This window comes from Protomyctophum bolini, assembly GCF_963924005.1.
Source record: "Protomyctophum bolini genome assembly, chromosome: 2".
NCBI classification, from domain to species: Eukaryota; Metazoa; Chordata; class Actinopteri; order Myctophiformes; family Myctophidae; genus Protomyctophum; species Protomyctophum bolini.
This window is the reverse complement of record NC_137863.1, coordinates 40,677,579-40,696,714: the sequence shown is the minus strand read 5'-3', so window position 1 is coordinate 40,696,714 and position 19,136 is coordinate 40,677,579. Positions and strand designations below refer to the sequence as shown.

General features: G+C 43.0%; 1 protein-coding gene across 6 annotated transcripts in view; it reads right to left on the bottom strand.

The window, feature by feature from the left end:
* Positions 1–19,136, bottom strand: part of cadpsa (Ca2+-dependent activator protein for secretion a) — a gene marked incomplete at its 5' end in the record, with an annotated part of 133,991 nt that overhangs the window by 30,919 nt on the left and 83,936 nt on the right. For 3 of the 6 annotated variants that reach the window (XM_080773006.1, XM_080773005.1, XM_080773008.1), the window contains 6 exons: positions 2,097–2,253; positions 8,097–8,203; positions 12,095–12,163; positions 13,615–13,738; positions 15,199–15,262; positions 16,113–16,214. In XM_080773006.1, the coding sequence (XP_080629132.1) occupies positions 2,097–2,253; positions 8,097–8,203; positions 12,095–12,163; positions 13,615–13,738; positions 15,199–15,262; positions 16,113–16,214 (623 nt within the window). Of the gene's footprint in view, positions 1–2,096; positions 2,254–8,096; positions 8,204–11,053; positions 11,087–12,094; positions 12,164–13,614; positions 13,739–15,198; positions 15,263–16,112; positions 16,215–19,136 lie in introns of all 6 variants that reach the window. The other 3 variants (XM_080773009.1, XM_080773010.1, XM_080773007.1) reach the window with 2 other exon arrangements.

The following is a 19,136-nucleotide window of genomic DNA, read 5'->3' as shown; positions in this document are numbered from 1 at the left end:
AGCAATGTTTAGCTAAATAACATTGTGTGTCACAGATAGTGTGTGTGTGTGTGTGTGGTTACATGGCTGTCATGTTGGAAACAGCAGTAAAACAGCGGGCCCAGCAGGTGCTCAGAGGGTTTGATTAGGCAGCGGTCTGTTTAGCGGAGCGGTCTGTTATCAAGAAATAACATGCCGCTGAATTCAGCGATTGACCAATCAGAATCAAGCATTCAACCAAGCCATGTAATAAATATATATATATATCCTGTAAATCTGATAATTAAGGCCATTATCAATCATGGAGTGTTTCTGAATAGCAGTCATGGTCTACTCCGTGTGGCTCCCAACTGGTAAAAAGGCAACACTGACAAGACCACAGGAGTTAAAATGGACGCCAGTGTGTGCTAATGTGATGCCTCACGGCGCCACGCGCCATGTGCGTCTGCTTTTATCCTTTTCTCCCTTTGAGCACTCTCTCTCTCCCCCCTCTCTCTCTCTATCTATCTCTCTCTCTCTCTGGCATATAGGAGTCAAGGTCAAAGATACACAGTAGGTGCTATGTTTGTTGTGGCCCTTGATTGCCAACATCCCTCAATTAGCCACTTGAGTGGCTGCTGTCCACTTGGATGTGTGTGTCCGGCAGTGTGGACGCGGGGCTCGCCGCGCCACCCGGCAGAGACCGCCGCCGTCCTCATTAGCTCCTCCAATGACGTCCCACTTTGTCGAGCTGTCTTAGAGCTAAGGCTATTTACTGCCACATATAGAACTGAAGCGCTGTGCCGAGACAGAATAGATGACCTTCTGCGAGAACATGCCCCGGTGATATGGGTTTAAACCCAGTGGTGGCAAAAAGCACTCCATTGTTTTACTTCAGTAAAAAATGCCACTGCTGCTGCAATGTACGTAGAACTGCTCCCGTTACAAGTAAAAGTCTGGAATTCAAAATCTACGTGAGTAAAAGTACAAAAGTGTTGGCATCAAAATGTGCTTAAAGTACCAAAAGTATTGAAAGTACTATTTCATGTTTTTCAAATGTATACAAATATTTTGAAAATAGCAGTTCTACAAGCTCACAATGTGTCGCATTGCATTGTCACTATGCAGGCCAGTGACGCAAAATCGCATCCTATTACATTATGTTAACTATTAAGCATAAAAAGAATATGTACATTTCCTAATTAATTATTAGTGCCAAACTCTATTTGACCTACTTTACCATGAGCTGTTGTAGCTATGTCCACTACTATGCACTTAATCTGCGGCCTTTGTCCCTCACATATGGCTGTATAACAACAGAATCGAACAGGGGCCAATTTGCAACGTGGCTCTAACAAACTAGCAAACGTAACAAGCTATTTGCCGTCCGCGGCGTTCATCTGGTGAATGAGAGGACAGCACTCTGTCTTCTCCTTGACTCCCAGATGACAAGTTAAAAGAGGGAAGCATTCCCTGGGGACAATTAGTGCCCTGCGTCGCTATACGCTGAGGACAGTGAAGTGGATCCCTTTGCAGGCCTGAGCTCTCCCGAGGCTGCCGCGCAGTTCATTAGAGAGATGGCTGGCCGGCGGTAACCACAGCGAAAGCTGCTCCATTGTGTTCCGTGAACCGCCCTGTGGCATCTTTTCACACAGACACGGTTGTACAAAATGTGCGAAGGGCTTTGGGGACGAAGCAAAAAGAAGAAGAAAAAAAAGAAGCACTGGACGACACGTTACACACCTGCCGCATATAGTGCATCGTTTTGAGGTTGTACATTTCTACTCTAGATAAATTAGAGCTTAATAGGACCGTCTTCTGTCGAAAATCTTGATTTTGGCAACCCATTTTGTAAATGCGCAGTTAATGTTTCTCAAATTATATCATAACTGGAAACTAAATTATTGGCAAATAAACTAAATGATTGGCAAATAAACTAAATTAACCATTTAAATTGTAAATGAAATGATTATTTACACCGAGTGGCCCTTGTGTATATACATCAGAGAGTGTGAGGGTGTGCGTGTGCATTTTGTGCATTTTGTGTGTGTGTGTGTGTGTGTGTGTGTGTGTGTGTGTGTGTGTGTGTGTGTGTGTGTGGAAGGTATAGACAGATAGGTACGTCATTCTTCACTCACAGTCAGTCCTCAGGAAGTCATTGAGGAGCTGGAAGAGGGGGAAGCTGTCCCAGCTGTCGGGCGGCTGGACCTCCAGCGCGGCGTCCATGTCCACCGAGTAGAGGGACAGGAAGGTCTCTGCATGCTCCACCATCAGGTCTGACCACCACGCAAAGGCCTGGAGGAGGAGAGAGAGAGAAAGAGAGAGAGTAGGGGGATAGAGGTGGAAAAGAGAAAAGTCCCAAGACCGACAGGAGAATAAAAGAGCAGAGTTAGATAAAGAAAGTGTTTGAAATCACCTGATGAGCACAGGCCTTTCAAAGCACCACCCAGTTTGAATCTCAGACGGGTAAATGTGGTTTAACCTCAAACAAATTAATACAAAGGGGTTTTCAATGGATTCGGGTAACATTGGACATGCTAAATAAAATCGAGGTTACCAATAATTATACCTTCTGAGAAGGCGTCCTTTTCAAGATGGCGTACAAGCTGGCTGCCAGGAGGGTAACACTAATCCTATATGTCATTATAAACATACTTATATAATCTGCTTGTAACACTGTATAAATACAGTTAGAACTCATTAATGCTCACAATGCTTTATAACAATAGTCACAACACATAATAAAGCATTCTATAATTAAGCAATATTACACGAGAAGGTGTGCTTTACCGTCATTAATAACGGTATTATTGTCAAATAAACTAAATTATTTGCAAATAAACTAAATTAACTAGAAAATGTACCAAGAAAAACACTAGCCTAGCCACCCAGAGAGCTCTGCTCTGGGAGAGCATGCAGCGAGACTCAGCACAGCTGATTCTTATGTTTTGATTAGGTGTTCCATCATGCTCGTTAGGGTTAAATGGCTGTTTCAACCAATCAGATTGCTTCCTCAAAACGACCTGTTCTATAATGACTTATAACTAGGCCAACTATATATATATGTCTCTACAATCAGAATAATGTATTTTAACAGTATACAATGAATGCATTATAAGAATGATTATAAAGCACAGTTATGACGATTAAAACTCATTTCCTGCCAGATTAAATACCTATGTTACCACCCAGCACAAGGCTTTTTTTTTTGTTATTTAGCATGCCCAATACTACCAGAATCCAGTGAAACAACATTTTGTATCCACTTCTTCGGGGTCAAGTGATATTTCTTCATATATTGATCGTCTATTCAGTAAAAAGGTCAGGAGAATGGAGGAAGGGAGGCAACTCCACTGATCTAAAAGCAAGGCTCTGGTTCTCTTGCTTTGCACAATAGGAACTCAATTAAGCTGTTGCCTCGGAGCTTTTCACTGTATGGGCAAACTCCAGCGGGGGAACACTTCACAGCTTGGAGAGGAAAAATGCAGTGCTCTGGCACAGAGATTCACATGTCTTTTTACTTGTTTTTTTTTCTTTTCTGTCGGCCCACAGAGGAAGCAGCTACTTGACAACCGTGGCGGGGAGCTACGGTACTTAACCCATTCTGAACGGGAACCCATTTTGGGGTTTAGCATCATGTTATGCTTTAGCTATTGAAAAACAGCAGATCTACAAGCTCATAGCGCGCCACCGAGTGGCGCGCTACGAGCTTGTAGGTCTGCTATTTTTGAAAAATCGAAGAACGACTGACATTTTTAGAATCTGATCTCAGGTCAGAATGGGTTAATCAGACCAGTGTGTGTCCAGTGGAAACCTCGTATGAATCTGATCTCAGGTCAGAATGGGTTAATCCATTTAGACCTGAGGCCGATTGTAAAAACCACCTCTGGTTTCTATGTGGACCCCCATCTGGAAATATGTAGTTCCAGGTCCAACGGAGTTAAGAGGTTTTGTCCAAAGCACTTTTTACTACTTTCCATTGGTTCAATATTTTTAAACAACACGTTTAAGGGTGTTCAATAGCACTGATTTATGAAAAAAAAAAAAAAAAAATCAAAAACTGAGTTATGCGGTTTCCTCCCGACAGCAACGATATATTCAAAGCTTTGCGCCACATTTTCAAGATTTTTCAAAAACAGCAGATCTACAAGCTCATAGTGCGGCACTCTGTGCCACGCTCTATGAGCTTGTAGATCTGCCGTTTTTCCAATAGCTAAAGTATAACATAATGCTTTAAAACACCAAAAGGGGTTCCCGTGCTGAATGGATTAAACACACACCCCGCAACTCTCCTTCACCGAGTCAATCATATAAGAGAGCCGTGGTGCAAAGTGTCTCCCTGTAGAATAGATGCAGTGGAGTGACTGTCATGCACATCATCCAAAAGAATAAAGAAAAGGAAAACTAAAATGAAACGTATTCATAAACTCAGCCTCCCATGCGCCTTATGCTCTCAGCATAACCTCCAGAGATGAAGTGCAGAGAGGGATCATTGAGTTTGAGTTATTCACATCGCATCCCATCTTATGCCACGGTGATGTGAATGCATCCGTTGGAGGTTCAGGGGGGGGGGGGCAGACATGCACTGAGGTGTGTGTGTGTGTGTGTGTGTGTGTGTGTGTGTGTGTGCGTGTCACACGGAGCTCTTGTCATTGGTTGGTCAGTGTGTAAAAGTGGGCAGTTATAGCATGAGCGCTTAAACCAGCATGTCCATTTGCAACTCAATCCAGATTCAGCACTAATGATGCTGGGCTGCAACTTGCATTCAAGTTCCACTTTTGTTATAGCCTATTATTTCACTCGTGTTTTCAAATTGGGAGTTTGGTGTCTTAACGCTATAGGGTAGGCTGGGTCGGGTCTACCGACGCGCTCACCTCATTTGAGGGCCTCCAGAATGCATTTCTTTGAAGGGCGGGATCCCTTTCTAGGTGATCATACAATAAGAAGCATGCCAGAGTAATAGGTTCTCCATTGCGTGTCTTGGCTAATCCAATGGAGAGGAACACGTTTGTTTGGGGAGGTGAATTGGACATTTAATTCCATATCAACTGCCCCGAGTATTCCTAGACAAAGTACATCGTACATTGATCAACAGATGGCTCAGAGGCCGGTTTAGGTGGTTTGACATGGATAGTAAGGTTAGGGAATGAATGTGCAATGGGTTCAGTCAGTATTGACCTTATTCAGCCCCATCCAGTTTGAAACCAAAAAAAAAACGTCTTTGTAAAACCACTCCCCATTTGAACACGTGCAGATCTGTGCAGCAATGTAGCTGAGATTGATGTTCAAAATAGTATTGTTTGATCATTTTAACATGTATTAGTTTCACCTGAGTGAGTTTTTTTTTTTTTTTTTTTTTTTAATATTCTTTATCCCACGATTTTGTAACCCATTTTTCACCCCTGTGTCAATCATCTAATGTGATCCTGGGCTCTACACACCCTCCGCCAACCTGGGGAGAGCAACGGACTTAACTCATGCTTCTTTCATGCTTGAGTGTCCAAGTTGCTCCTTTACACCTGACAGGGGGGAGTTTCCGTGGTTGGACGTAGCGCGTGGAAGGAACACGTTATTCCAACCAGTTCCTTTCCCCTCCATCAGGCGCCCCGGCTGGCCAGGGGGAGGCAGTTTAGAGACCAGGATTACTGCATGTTTTTGTGAGGGTACCTACCCTAGGGGACACGGGGAGAACATGCAAACTCCACACAGAAAGGCCCTTTCGCCAACCCCACCTTCGGGTATGGGCACTGATGACGCGGAGGAGGAAACACGCAGCCAGCACCCACAGCGCCCCGAGTGGGAATCGAACCCAGGACCTTCTGGCTGTGAGGCGACAGCACTACCAACTGTGCCACCGTGCCGTGTGAGTTTGTTTGATATAGATAATAAAATATATTTTACTTGCGTATACAGTCAACATAACCATAAGACAGGGTAGCTCAATTGTAATTGAGTCTTGCATGACAAAATGGGAAGTGATTTCACAAAAAGAAACGTCACAGTGTCACGTCCTTCTTTGCATTGGCGAATAAGGTGAATAGAGTTGGGACAGATTAATGGGTCCAATACACACAGTACATTGCCCAAGTGCTTGCCATGTTCAGTAAGGGCAACACTGTTGTTAGCTCAAGCTAACAAATGTTGTTACAAGCACTTGACCGGCAGTATACGATCACACACTGAAAGGAGCATTGAGATTCATGATAAAGTCTCATGAGCACATTAATAACATGCACAGGTCAGGACTAAAAGGGAAGGAAAGCAGGACAGTATGACCTGCCAGTATCAGTTAAAACAATCACGTACCTCTTTCCCCTTTTCAAATAATCCCCCGTGAAACAAACAAATAGTTAAAAAGCAGAGGAATTATGTCAATTTGCTTCGATCATACACTGAACATGAGCATTTGACAGATAATGTGACGAGGACTGTGAAGAGAATAACATTTTGACTGCCAATAATGTAATAATGAATACAAAAATTGTGACATTTTCTTTCGTCAGTTCATCCTAAAGGGATGCAAAGAGAAGATGCCCGTGCATCTTGTTCCTATATACGCCTCACTATAATGGAAGGTATTTTGTCAGAAAGAGAGAGACATGCATGTGTGAGTTAAAGCAGGGAGGAAGTGGGCCACAGCTTTGACTTAGAACAGCACCCTTCATTCTGCCGTGACTTGTCACGCATACACTGGAAGAGCCTGTAGTCGCCATCGGAACGAGCAACCGTGAGGATATGATGCACTGTACAAGGGAATTAAGCCCTTTATGACCTGTAGACTAGAGCACCGACTCAAGATGGTGGGTGGAGAGGGTCCTTTCTTCCTGCTGGGAAGTGAGTGTGCTGGGAAGTGAGTGTGCAGTGCAGAGAAAAAACCAATTAAGCTAAGTCTATACTGTTAGATGGCCTGTTCATGATGGCTCTAAAACAGGTGAAATGGCAAGTCCGATTGTGTATATATGTTAAAGTCATACCGTGTAGCTTGTTCAATAACAACAGTAATTTTTGATATAATTTACTGGAATATATATATTTTTTAAATATATATATAAAATAATAATACAATATAAATAATAAATAATTGGGAGTCTCTGCGTACAGGAAATGTATGTATTTATGTATGTTATTAAGTACCATTTCTGAAAACAATGTGCTTTAATAAAAATGACCTCAGCTATTCGTTTGGGAGCGGTATATATACTTCCATGGGTTGGTTTCCCATTGCATTCTGGGAATCACGGTTCTAATAGAGCGTCTCAGTCCCGCCCCCTTTCATGACAACGCCAGGCCCAGGAATTAATTCCCAATGCATTTTTCCCATAGACATTTCAAAACGTATTTATTTAAAGACCTTATAAGCCAACTCGAGTCGTGACAAATCATGACAACACACACAATATTTTGGACCAAACAAATAATTACAAAGAAGAAAAACAACAAAAATAGTGTTGTAACCTGCCGTTTTCTTCTTCTTTTTCTAATTATTTGTTCGGCCCGAAACAATGGTGTTTGTTGTCATGATTTGTCACGACAAGAGTTGGCTTTGTAAGAGGCTTAAAAGGTCTTTAAATAAATACTTTCTGAGGAAAATGAACGGAGAATAATTTCCTGGGCCCTGGTAGGGGGCGGGACAGCGACGCTCTATAGGCTCCACAACAGAGCTATCAGAGGTGTAACCAAAGAAGACTATAGTACAATGGATGTTACACCATGGGACTTTATATAGCTGGGTCAAGCAACTTACTTTTATCCATACTACAATCCATATACAGTATGACTGCTATATATATATTTGATTTTATTGATTGATTAATATGATTCTCACAGTGTGTCCAAAAGGTTTCTACTTTGTGACCTATGGATACACGAAGCCTCTGTCTAACACGAGGGCCTGTACCGTCACAGGCCAACATGCATATACAAGAAGTTCGATAGCCTGCTATACAGACTGATTTCCGTTTGGACTTGAAGCCTGTTTAGTATTATTTAATAATGTTTAATAAAGAGGCAAAGATAGGATTATTCAGAGTTGTTAACCACTTTCAACCTGGCGAGTTTAAAAGTAATAAAAAAAAGAAAAAAGTGTGTGCATGTTGCGACGTTGCGTGCGTGCGTGTGTGCATGCGTCCGCCACTGACCTCTGCGTGGTGTTCTTCGTTCTGTTGAAGCACCTCTATCACCAGCTCCGACAAGCGAATCGTGTCCTCCAGTTTTTTGGCCGGGGTGACTAACCGCCCTACATTCTCTGGAGTACAAAGTTCAAAGGTCAGTGCAGGCAGCCTTAGAGTCACACCATAGTTTCTTTCTTCACATTTGTTTAATATTGTCTCCTTTATTCTATGGCTATTGTATGCATGCAAGTTAATTAACACTAACGGTTATGGTCATTATGCATAGCATATTCAGGTGCTGGGGTGACAGGAAACTGGCTGGACTTGAAAAAAGACCTGGAGAACCCGCACGCTATGTTCCATTCTACACCTTTAATTTCCCAAAGATATGACACTTGTTTTTTATCTCTGAGTGGAACATAGTGAGTGTGTTGTTGTAGGCCTCCTTTTCGCATGCAATTAAATAATGCTATAAGACAACTTGATAGCCGATGACACTTTTCTGAAGTTTGATTAATACTTAGTTGCACATTGGTGGTGTGCAAGTACGTGTGAAATCAATGGTCAGATTGACGTATCGAATTTGACAGTGTACAAGACTGTACACTGTCAAGTTCAGAAACATGCATATTCACAAACCCCATCAAGTCTAAATGAAACTGACTATAGACATCAATTTAGATATAAAGTCCTTAGTTTTGGTCTACACAGTCATAGATATTAGAATCAATCTCAACTTAAAACAGTTAAAGCATAATGCAATGTATGACGTTGTTAATATATATATTTAAATGCGAGTAGTTTCAAGCTAAACTATTTCTACACACATTGAATGCACTGGAAATAGCAAATGTATACAAAGTATTTTAGCAAAGATAGAAAGCGTGTAGAAAGTCCCGCCTTGTCACTCTACCATCGCTTCACATTGCAGTAATGACGGCATCCAAAAGAAACAAATAATGGACGTTCCGAGACAAATTAAAAGAGACAAAAACAAACAGGCAAGTTCCACATTCATCATGCAGTAATGTGATGATTGTGTTGCACAGTTCTGCCTATTATCCAGTATCCATTCTACCGGCTAGCCACATCCACACCTTAACTGTTGCATTGCAGTTTGTACTGGCACAGTCCAAGCGGGTGCCATTTAAACACTACCTTCGGTCGGCGTCAGATGCAACCGCTGCAAACCAAGACAGGCTCAATCAAATTTCAATCTGCTGAATGTAGGAAACGAAGTTATATTTTGAATTGTACCAATAAGAAAGAAGCCACAGCTCCATGAAGCACACCCCACTGACAGAGTACTTTATTCACACACTGGGCCGTAAACCACCCAAGTAGAATGTGTGTATAGCCTATTATCCATGTACGTTATTCCCAAGGAAATGTCCCACGCCCAATGGCTGTGATTGGCTGGGACGTGCAGAGGGAGCAGGTGACACACGGGGGGAGTGCTTTAGAAGGTCATGCGTTTGTTGTAAAACCGCTTGCACAAATGCAAGATGTTGCGTGGACCAAGCGAGCGCTCCCCAAAAAGATTTCCATGGGAATTGCATACATGAGTACAACGCCATAGTTACTGTATGCGGTGTGGAATTAATAGTTGTGAAATAGCTAAATAGCTTGAATATTAATATAAAATTAAATCCTTACTGATTTAAGAGAGAAATCCTTTGGTTCCTTGTAACATGAACATCAAAGAAACTGTATGGTTTGCGACGTTGTCATATTTTACAACATTCCCATTGCTGCTCTTCAAGGTGTTTTTGTTTTTTACAGGTGCCGGACTTGTAAAGAACATTTTTAACTGATTTAATCCAGAAAGACTTACCAGCCTTATTACACTCATATCTCCACCATCATTCATTTCAAAGAGAAAAGAGCATAGCCTACTGCAGTAATGAGCTGATAGCGATACGTGTGAAGTGCCGCACGGCCCAAATTGGCGATGTACAAGCACATAATGTGTCTGTGATCTTGTAGATCTGCTATTTCCCACACGTCACAATACTAGTTTAAAGTAGGTTTCAGGAGGTTGTCACAGAAGTGTATATATATATATATATATATATATATATATATACACATACACACACACACACACACACACACACACACACTTCACGGCTGAAATGGTGAGGGACATTGCGGGGAAGAACGCTATACTGAGAGGGACGAGACTAATATGTAGACAAAATATCCACAGTGATATTAGTATCGCTATGCGGGGCTCGGGGAAAACAATGGTGGTGGGAAGCGTAACGCTGGCACAATGTTCCTGAACTTCCACTAAACATTTACATTAATGTTTCTGTGACTTCCGTCAGGAAATGCATCAGGAAGGTTGCGAGAGGGTATGCTATAGGGTGGTAGGGCTTTAGCTAAGTTCAGGAAGGTTTGCGAGAGGTTATGCTAGAGTAGTAGGGTTTTAGCTAAGTTCAGGAAGGTTGCGAGAGGGTATGCTATAGGGTGGTAGGGTTTTAGCTAAATTCAGGAAGGTTGCGAGAGGTTATGCTAGAGTAGTAGGGTTTTAGCTAAGTTCAGGAAGGTTTGCGAGAGGTTATGCTATAGGGTAGTAGGGTTTTAGCTAAGTTCAGGAAGGTTGCGAGAGGTTATGCTAGAGTAGTAGGGTTTTAGCTAAGTTCAGGAAGGTTTGCGAGAGGTTATGCTAGGGTAGTAGGGTTTTAGCTAAGTTCAGGAAGGTTGCGAGAGGTTATGCTATAGGGTAGTAGGGTTTTAGCTAAGTTCAGGAAGGTTGCGAGAGGTTATGCTATAGGGTAGTAGGGTTTTAGCTAAGTTCAGGAAGGTTGCGAGAGGTTATGCTATAGGGTAGTAGGGTTTTAGCTAAGTTCAGGAAGGTTGCGAGAGGTTATGCTAGGGTAGTAGGGTTTTAGCTACGTTCAGGGATGTTCTGATCGAGGATGAGTTACACAAATCCAAGTGATTTGTGTAACGTATCGCTATGTGAACAGCACCATCACCTGGATCCTTCAGTTTTTTCTGATCTTTTTCCGCTGAGTGAGAGAGAGAGAGAGAGAGAGAGAGAGAGAGAGAGAGAGAGAGAGAGAGAGAGAGAGTGTCATGAATGGAAAGGAGAGGACAGAACAAATTGAAAGGTTTCAAGAAGGAGGTAGGAGAGGATAAAAGAAGAGCAATAAATTCAACAGCGTGTAGGAGGGAAGAGAAGAGAGCAGAAATGAAGGTACGTAGCTGAGGCAGACCCCTTAAAGGCCTTCACTCAGCTTTTATACAGAAATGTTCGGTCGAAGTTCTCCAAGTTTGTAAATGCAAAATGTCTTCTTTATTATTCAAAAGCTGATCAAAATCATTCCAACAAGCTAATCTTCTGAAGTTCCCGCGTACAGCACGTACGAAATACACTGTATTTGCAAATCTCTTTGTCATCTCAGCAAAACCATATATACTAGAAACCTACAAACATCTGCAGAAGACAATGCAATGTCTTTTGGAGCCAGGGTGTGGATATCTTTGTACTGCTGACTGAGGTGCTTCTCTATACCATGTGCTGTACCATGATCTCAGACAGTGAACGAACGGGTTTACACAGAAGCAAAGTAAAAATGCATTCAAATCACAGACAGACAGAGAGAGGCAATGCCCATACAGCAAAACGTATATATCATACATGGGTATACGTTTCTCCTTTTTTTTGGTTTTTGTTTTTACTTTGAAACATATGAAATACTATATATTTGTTTTCTGTAAGGGCAGGCCACAGGACACAAAAGAAAATGACAGTGATATACTTTTCCCCCATAGATCAAACCAAAAGGTTTACCAGGAAGTCTTTAACGCAGACAGAAGCAACAGATTCAAATAGACCAAAGGACTCCAAGGACGAGGAAAAGACACAAAAGACAAAGAGACATGGGTGAGAGTAAGCAACAGGAAAATATGAGGTAAGCTTCTAGTGCAAATCGTGCAGAATTAGGCTCCAAGGGGAAAAAAAGGGGTCATTGGAGCGAGAGGGCGGGATGGCGTGGGGTGAGGAAGGTACTCACGAATGGTTAAATCCATGACTTGAGACGCCAAGCAGAAGACAGGGTGCTCATACATCTCTCTCTTTTTCCCTACAGAGAGAGAGGGAGGATACCGGGGCATGCAAGAGGCCGGGGTCAGAGAGGACGAGCACACAGACTGTACCGTTGTGTAGGTCTGCGACCAGTAAAATCCCGTTCGCTTGACTCTTGACGGCGTACAAATGCAACCGAACACACCTCGCAGTTATAGGTCTGTTTGGTTCCATCCGTAACGCTCGGGATTTTACTGTGTGGCGGAGAGAGAGAGGGAAGAGGGAATGGATGGTCCCTCCACTTGTATGAGAGATGGGAAAAGTCTGACACCTCTTACCGGTAGTTAAAACCCACGGTTGGGGGGGAAACAAACTAACATGAGGAAAGTAATTTGGGGAGGATTTACAATCCCAACTGAGACACTAAGGTTAGTTTTCCTTGGTGTCTCCAGTGTGGTGATGGTATTTCTTTACAGACATCGGTTAGAATTGACTGCTTTAAACTGGAAGTGTAGTTATTATTTACACACATTTAATTAATTGTAATTAATTGCCTTTAAATGCTATACAATCTTTGAGGCACACATTTTATATGCTGCATTTGTGTCGCTTCTGTGTTTAGAGATGCAATGTCTCCCAGTAATATACAATGTCTATGATGCCTACTAAAGAAAACCCATGCAACAGATAGAAACGCTGAATTGCCATAAGGGGCAATCCCATCATTCCTTATGTATTGGCCAACCCTGTTTCCAAACGGTAACGTAGAATGCCAGTAAAGCCAATAGACAAGGAATACAGAGGGGAGGCAGTGAGAGGAAGATGAAGATTAATCTGAGAACAAGGGAACAGAGAGGGGGAGAGGAAAGCAGAGATAGGAGAGGAGAAGAAAAGGGTCACCCCAACTACTAGGCAGGCCATAGTCGAAGACAGAGAAACAGACCAGGACTCGGCTGGAAGAAGCTGAGGCATAATGGTGGACGAGATCACAGCGTAAAAAGGTTTGTGGGGAATTGAATGCATTTTTACTTACTGTAAACATTGCTAAGTTAACAGGTTGTTGGACGTACATCAAACACTGCAATCGTCATTTTGAGACAAGAGATATCAGTGCAAAAAAGAATAATGCATAAGAAATCTGATAACAAGCCTCAAAGAGGGACTCTTTTTCAGCAGCTGTGGAGAAAACAGTAGGGTTAGAGAGAGATGGTAAACGGAGCACCACTCCAAAACAACTCAAAATGTTAGGAGAATCCATCGAAATGTAAGTTTTTGTAACAAAATAAATCTTCTGAGGGCAACATTTCCCTCTGCCTTCCTGAAACAAATAGCAATCGATACATCATACTTCATTTCATAATTACTAGTCCACTGTATCTTCTCAACCAACAATGCTGCCCTTCTTTGCAGAAACAAAGAATTCTCATGTGAATCATGCGAGACACACTCGTTGCGTTATCCACAACAGAATAACCCTATACCGTCCAGGTTTTAGACAAGACGACCTACCTTCTAGCTTGGCGTATTCGGACAGACGCTGGTAGTTCACCAGGGCGGCCTGCTCCAGGCATCTACGGATCATCGCTTTCACTTCTTCCTGGGGAACGTGGGTCGCTATGTCCTTCATCAGAACCTTCAGACACAAAATGACAGGAATGAGGCCTTCCATTTCCTCTGTGAACATGCTTTACAGGAGTGGTGATCAGGGTGTGTGTGTCTCTTAATGTGTCTCTTAAATCCTTCACGAGGAAAATACATTTTGTGGCCGCGATCGCCGGTTCATTGGTTATGGGCCGTTGAATAAAGCTTGTTTTGACCAAAAACGTGATCTGGAAATAATAATAATCCCGAGATAAATGTATTTTTTCTGGGTCCGATAACGTGGAGGCTGGCAGACGGCAGGCGAAATGTTTCACTTCTGGTTCATTTCCGGTTGTATCCATCCACCTAACCATTCAGACGTTGGCGAAGATCGCAATCTATCATAAACAATTGAAAAGACCACATGGCAGAGATCTCCGTCATATGCGGTAAAGCACTGGATTAGACTTGACAGAGATCTCCGTCAATGGCAGGGCATGTTATGGGTGTATGTGCTAAATGCCTAAATTCTGAATCAATCGATTGTGTTCTGGCTAGGGTCAGTGGAACCACACTTTTAAGTTCCTATTCATCGGTATCACAATGGACACACACACACAGACAGACAGACAGACAGACAGACAGACAGACAGACAGACAGACAGACAGACAGACAGACAGACAGACAGACAGACAGACAGACAGACAGACAGACAGACAGACAGACAGACAGACAGACAGACAGACAGACAGACAGACAGACAGACAGACAGACAGACAGACAGACAGACAGACAGACAGACAGACAGACAGACAGACAGACAGACAGACAGACAGACAGACAGACAGACAGACAGACAGACAGACAGACAGACAGACAGACAGACAGACAGACAGACAGACAGACAGACAGACAGACAGACAGACAGACAGACAGACAGACAGACAGACAGACAGACAGACAGACAGACAGACAGACAGACAGACAGACAGACAGACAGACAGACAGACAGACAGACAGACAGACAGACAGACAGACAGACAGACAGACAGACAGACAGACAGACAGACAGACAGACAGACAGACAGACAGACAGACAGACAGACAGACAGACAGACAGACAGACAGACAGACAGACAGACAGACAGACAGACAGACAGACAGACAGACAGACAGACAGACAGACAGACAGACAGACAGACAGACAGACAGACAGACAGACAGACAGACAGACAGACAGACAGACAGACAGACAGACAGACAGACAGACAGACAGACAGACAGACAGACAGACAGACAGACAGACAGACAGACAGACAGACAGACAGACAGACAGACAGACAGACAGACAGACAGACAGACAGACAGACAGACAGACAGACAGACAGACAGACAGACAGACAGACAGACAGACAGACAGACAGACAGACAGACAGACAGACAGACAGACAGACAGACAGACAGACAGACAGACAGACAGACAGACCGACCGACCGACCGACCGACCATACCCTTTCGAGGAGGGACAGAGTTGCTTTCAGTGCTCCTTCAGGCCGACCAAACGGAAAACAGTATCTGTGAAGACAAGTAATGGCAACCATAAAACCATGCATTTTAAGTCTTGAGGTCACACCATCCTGGTCCTAAATCACAGCACTTAATTTAATCATTTCACAAAAATGATGACATCATCAGTCTCGCCATGCAAATGGGTTAGCTCAAGACTTAAAAGAGACATTTTATGTCTCCTTGGGACCAAACGAGAGAAAATCTACAAGCTCATAACGCGTCACGATGCGATGGTTGTGAGCTTGTAGATCCGCTATTTTCACTGTTACTTATGTTACGGAATGTCTTCGATACATTTTTTATCTTTCAATTTTATTGTGATTTTTTGTAACCTTTTGAAATACGGTCGTAATGACGATTGTTTGCTTGTGACCTATAAAAGTGGCTCCACAAGACTCCCGACCCAGTGTTTGGGAAACAATATGGTTTATTATTAATATTAGGCCATTTTCGTGACACGTTGAGTGCTTGTAAACTGGCTATTTTCTTCAAAACTTTCGAAACTAAAAATGTTTTTCGAATGATATCACATTGCAGAACATTACAGTAGGCTACAGGCAGACAGTGGACGAAAGCAAAGTTATGGTTTTGTGAAACCCTGAAACTGCAGCCTGGGTGCTTGTGAAACCCTGAAACTGCAGCCTGGGGGCTTGTGAAACCCTGAAACTGCAGACTGGGTGCTTGTGAAACCCTGAAACTGCAGCCTGGGTGCTTGTGAAACCCTGAAACTGCAGCCTGGGTGCTTGTGAAACCCTGAAACTGCAGCCTGGGTGCTTGTGAAACACTGAAACTGCAGCCTGGGTGCTTGTGAAACCCTGAAACTGCAGCCTGGGTGCTTCATGCCGTTCTATAGTACCTGAAGTGTGTGATCTGGTTCTCCAGAAGAGCTCGCAGCCTCTCCTTGATCTCCTCAAAGCGCTCCTTCTCCTCCACCGTCACTGTGCCGATGCCATCAGGTCTGAAAGACACACATATTAATGTGACTAAGTCATTTGACTCAATAGGATGTTTTGCTTAATGTGACTAAGTCATTTGACTCAATAGGATGTTTTGCTTAATGTGACCAAGTCATTTGACTCAATAGGATGTTTTTCTTAATGTGACCAAGTCATTTGACTCAATATGATGTTTTGCTTAATGTGACTACGTCATTTGACTCAATAGGATGTTTTGCTTAATACTCTCACAAATAATTTAGAGACGCCCCCCCCCCCCAACATTAATCTGACTTGCGAACCTGTAAGGGTCCAATTGGAACCCCCTCAAGGAACTCTGAGGATGGATGGATGGATGGATGGGTGGATTTTATTATGTCATTATTGGACACAAGTGTACAACGACACTTGTGTATACACTGAGAGACCCTCGACACTGAGGGGCCCTGGACGCTGATCTACACAGTATGTTGGGAAGAATAATACATCTACTGGCAAGGTTTAAGCTACCATGTCAGGGCAATAACATCCGCTTCGTGTCAATAGTTCAAACTCAGACATCTATCTGGCTCCACATATGGCCAAAACATACAGGTGGTTATGAGAGACCCACTGACACAAATATCTGCAAAGAATGGAGGAGCCTGTCTGCCATGAGTGTTGACACTGAGCAAATTGGTATCCCTCTTCTCCTAACAGTACACTCACGCACGCACACGCACGCACACACACACTTCTCAAGTCGCCCCCCTCATGACCACCAGTACAGCGCCTCTTCTGTCACATGCACTCTGCTCACAGTTCACCCAGACCCCAGCCATGTCACAAACAATAAGGAGACCAGCCTTTTACACGCACATGCATGCACAGACACACACACACACACACACACACGCACGCACACGCACACACACACACACACACACACACACACACACACACACACACAAGCACCGATAATACACGGCAGGCTATTATGTACAGTATTTAACAAAACAATTGTGTCTGAGAGAGAGAAAAAGCATGACACAATGTAGTGCGTGCGTGCGTACGTGCGAGAAAACAGAATAATACAAGGCTGAAACAAGAAATTACAGTTCCCTCTGATGATGTGACAAAATCAGATGAGAAGACGACTTCACACTAATTAACTCCTGCAGGGCCTGGTCCGCAGACATGCTCTGTTCCCTGTCCACAAATGTGTCACTACGGGGTGGAAACCTCATGTCCCACTTTTCAGACATTTTAAAGAAGAACTTGTATCAATGGATCCAGTTTTGTTTAGTCCCAGTCTTAATTGTTAATATGTTTCTTTGGTACAATATTTATACACCGCACGGAGACAAACTTAACCACTTTCACCATAACCTATTAAGACCAGAAAAGCATCTGTGTTATTTGACATTTGAGCTACAAAGTCTTATTTTATACTTTGGCTATTGAAAAATTAGCAGATTATAGCCTACAATCTATATACGGGTGCATCACTTCATGCCACGCTACGAGCTTGTAGATCTGCTACTTCTGGAGGTATCTGGAACAAAATATTTTGAGATGGGGGTCAATATCTTTTGGAGATCTTGACATGAAATGGTTTTGAACACCACTGATTTAGAGACATTTTCTAAACAGTTTTTCATTAAACTGTTTAGAAGACAATTGTAGAATCGTCCGCAGGTCTTAATCGGCTAAAATGTTTGGGGAAATCATAAAGTTCTGTAAGCTCACGTGTCACATCACGACATGTTGTGAGCTTGCAGAACGGAACGGTTGCTACATTTGTGTTACACTGTAGTATAACGGGCATTCATTTACCCCAAAAAAGCACAGAAAGTTTAACACTTTGACTACTATTCACGAGTTGAATAATTGTATAGAACACTTTCCCTGCGATTCACGAGGTGCCCGAGTTATGTGTGTGTGTGTGTGCGTGTGCGTGTGCGTGTGCGTGACCTTCTGCATAATGAATACTTTTGGCACTTGAGTATTGCCAATAGTTTTACCATTTTACTCAAGTCAATTTTGAATACCAAACTTTAGGCAATTTCTACCAAAGGGCATTGATATACTTTTATTTAATTAAAAAAAAAATAACCTCACTGAGGTTAGATTTAGGCATAATATTTTCACGTAATGAATTATTAATTATTCCGAAATCACCGACATTTTGGACTGAAGGCATGCATTCAGGAACAACTAAATGATGTGTTCTTGTCGTCAGCAGGATCCCTCTGGCTTATGGGAGATAAACAACATCTTTGAACTGTTGACACATGTCAAAAATGCTATAGTTAATTCAAAATATTACAAAATCACTGACACGCACGCATTCAAGTAAAGCACGTGTGGTGTTTCTTGTCATCGACGGGCTTCATCGATGCCAAGCATTGTATGAGTACTTTAGCCTGGTATCTCTGGCATGTTCCAGGGAAATCCCTCCCTTGCACTGCTCCTGCTCAGCTACAGTAGCTAGACATAAGCAATATTATTTTAGTTTCAATTTTTTTTCTTCAACTAAATTTACAATGCGACCCCGAGCTGGACAGAAGTCAAGTCCTGACACTTCATCTGGAAAAAAATAAAAGTTGCCCGGGAGAAAACGGGAGAGTAAAATATTAGCTTCTCTCCGTTTCCTCCCAGGCTAACATGGGCTCCAACTTACAACAGGCCACATCACTCGTGGCTCCAGGCCAACAGGCTATTAGGAGGTGTGTGTGTGTGTGTGTGTGTGTGTGTGTGTGTGTGTGTGTGTGTGTGTGTGTGTGTGTGTGTGTGGGCAGCGATGGGAGCGGAGGTGGTGGTGGTGGTGGAGGGGGGTGTCTGGTGTGGTGTGGTCTGACGTGGAAGAGGCATACGGGGGACACACAGTGGGACTGGCAGGAGAGACACTGGGCCGTCGCATATGACGACCTGTCATCCTGTCATGCCTTGGAGGACCTCCAGGC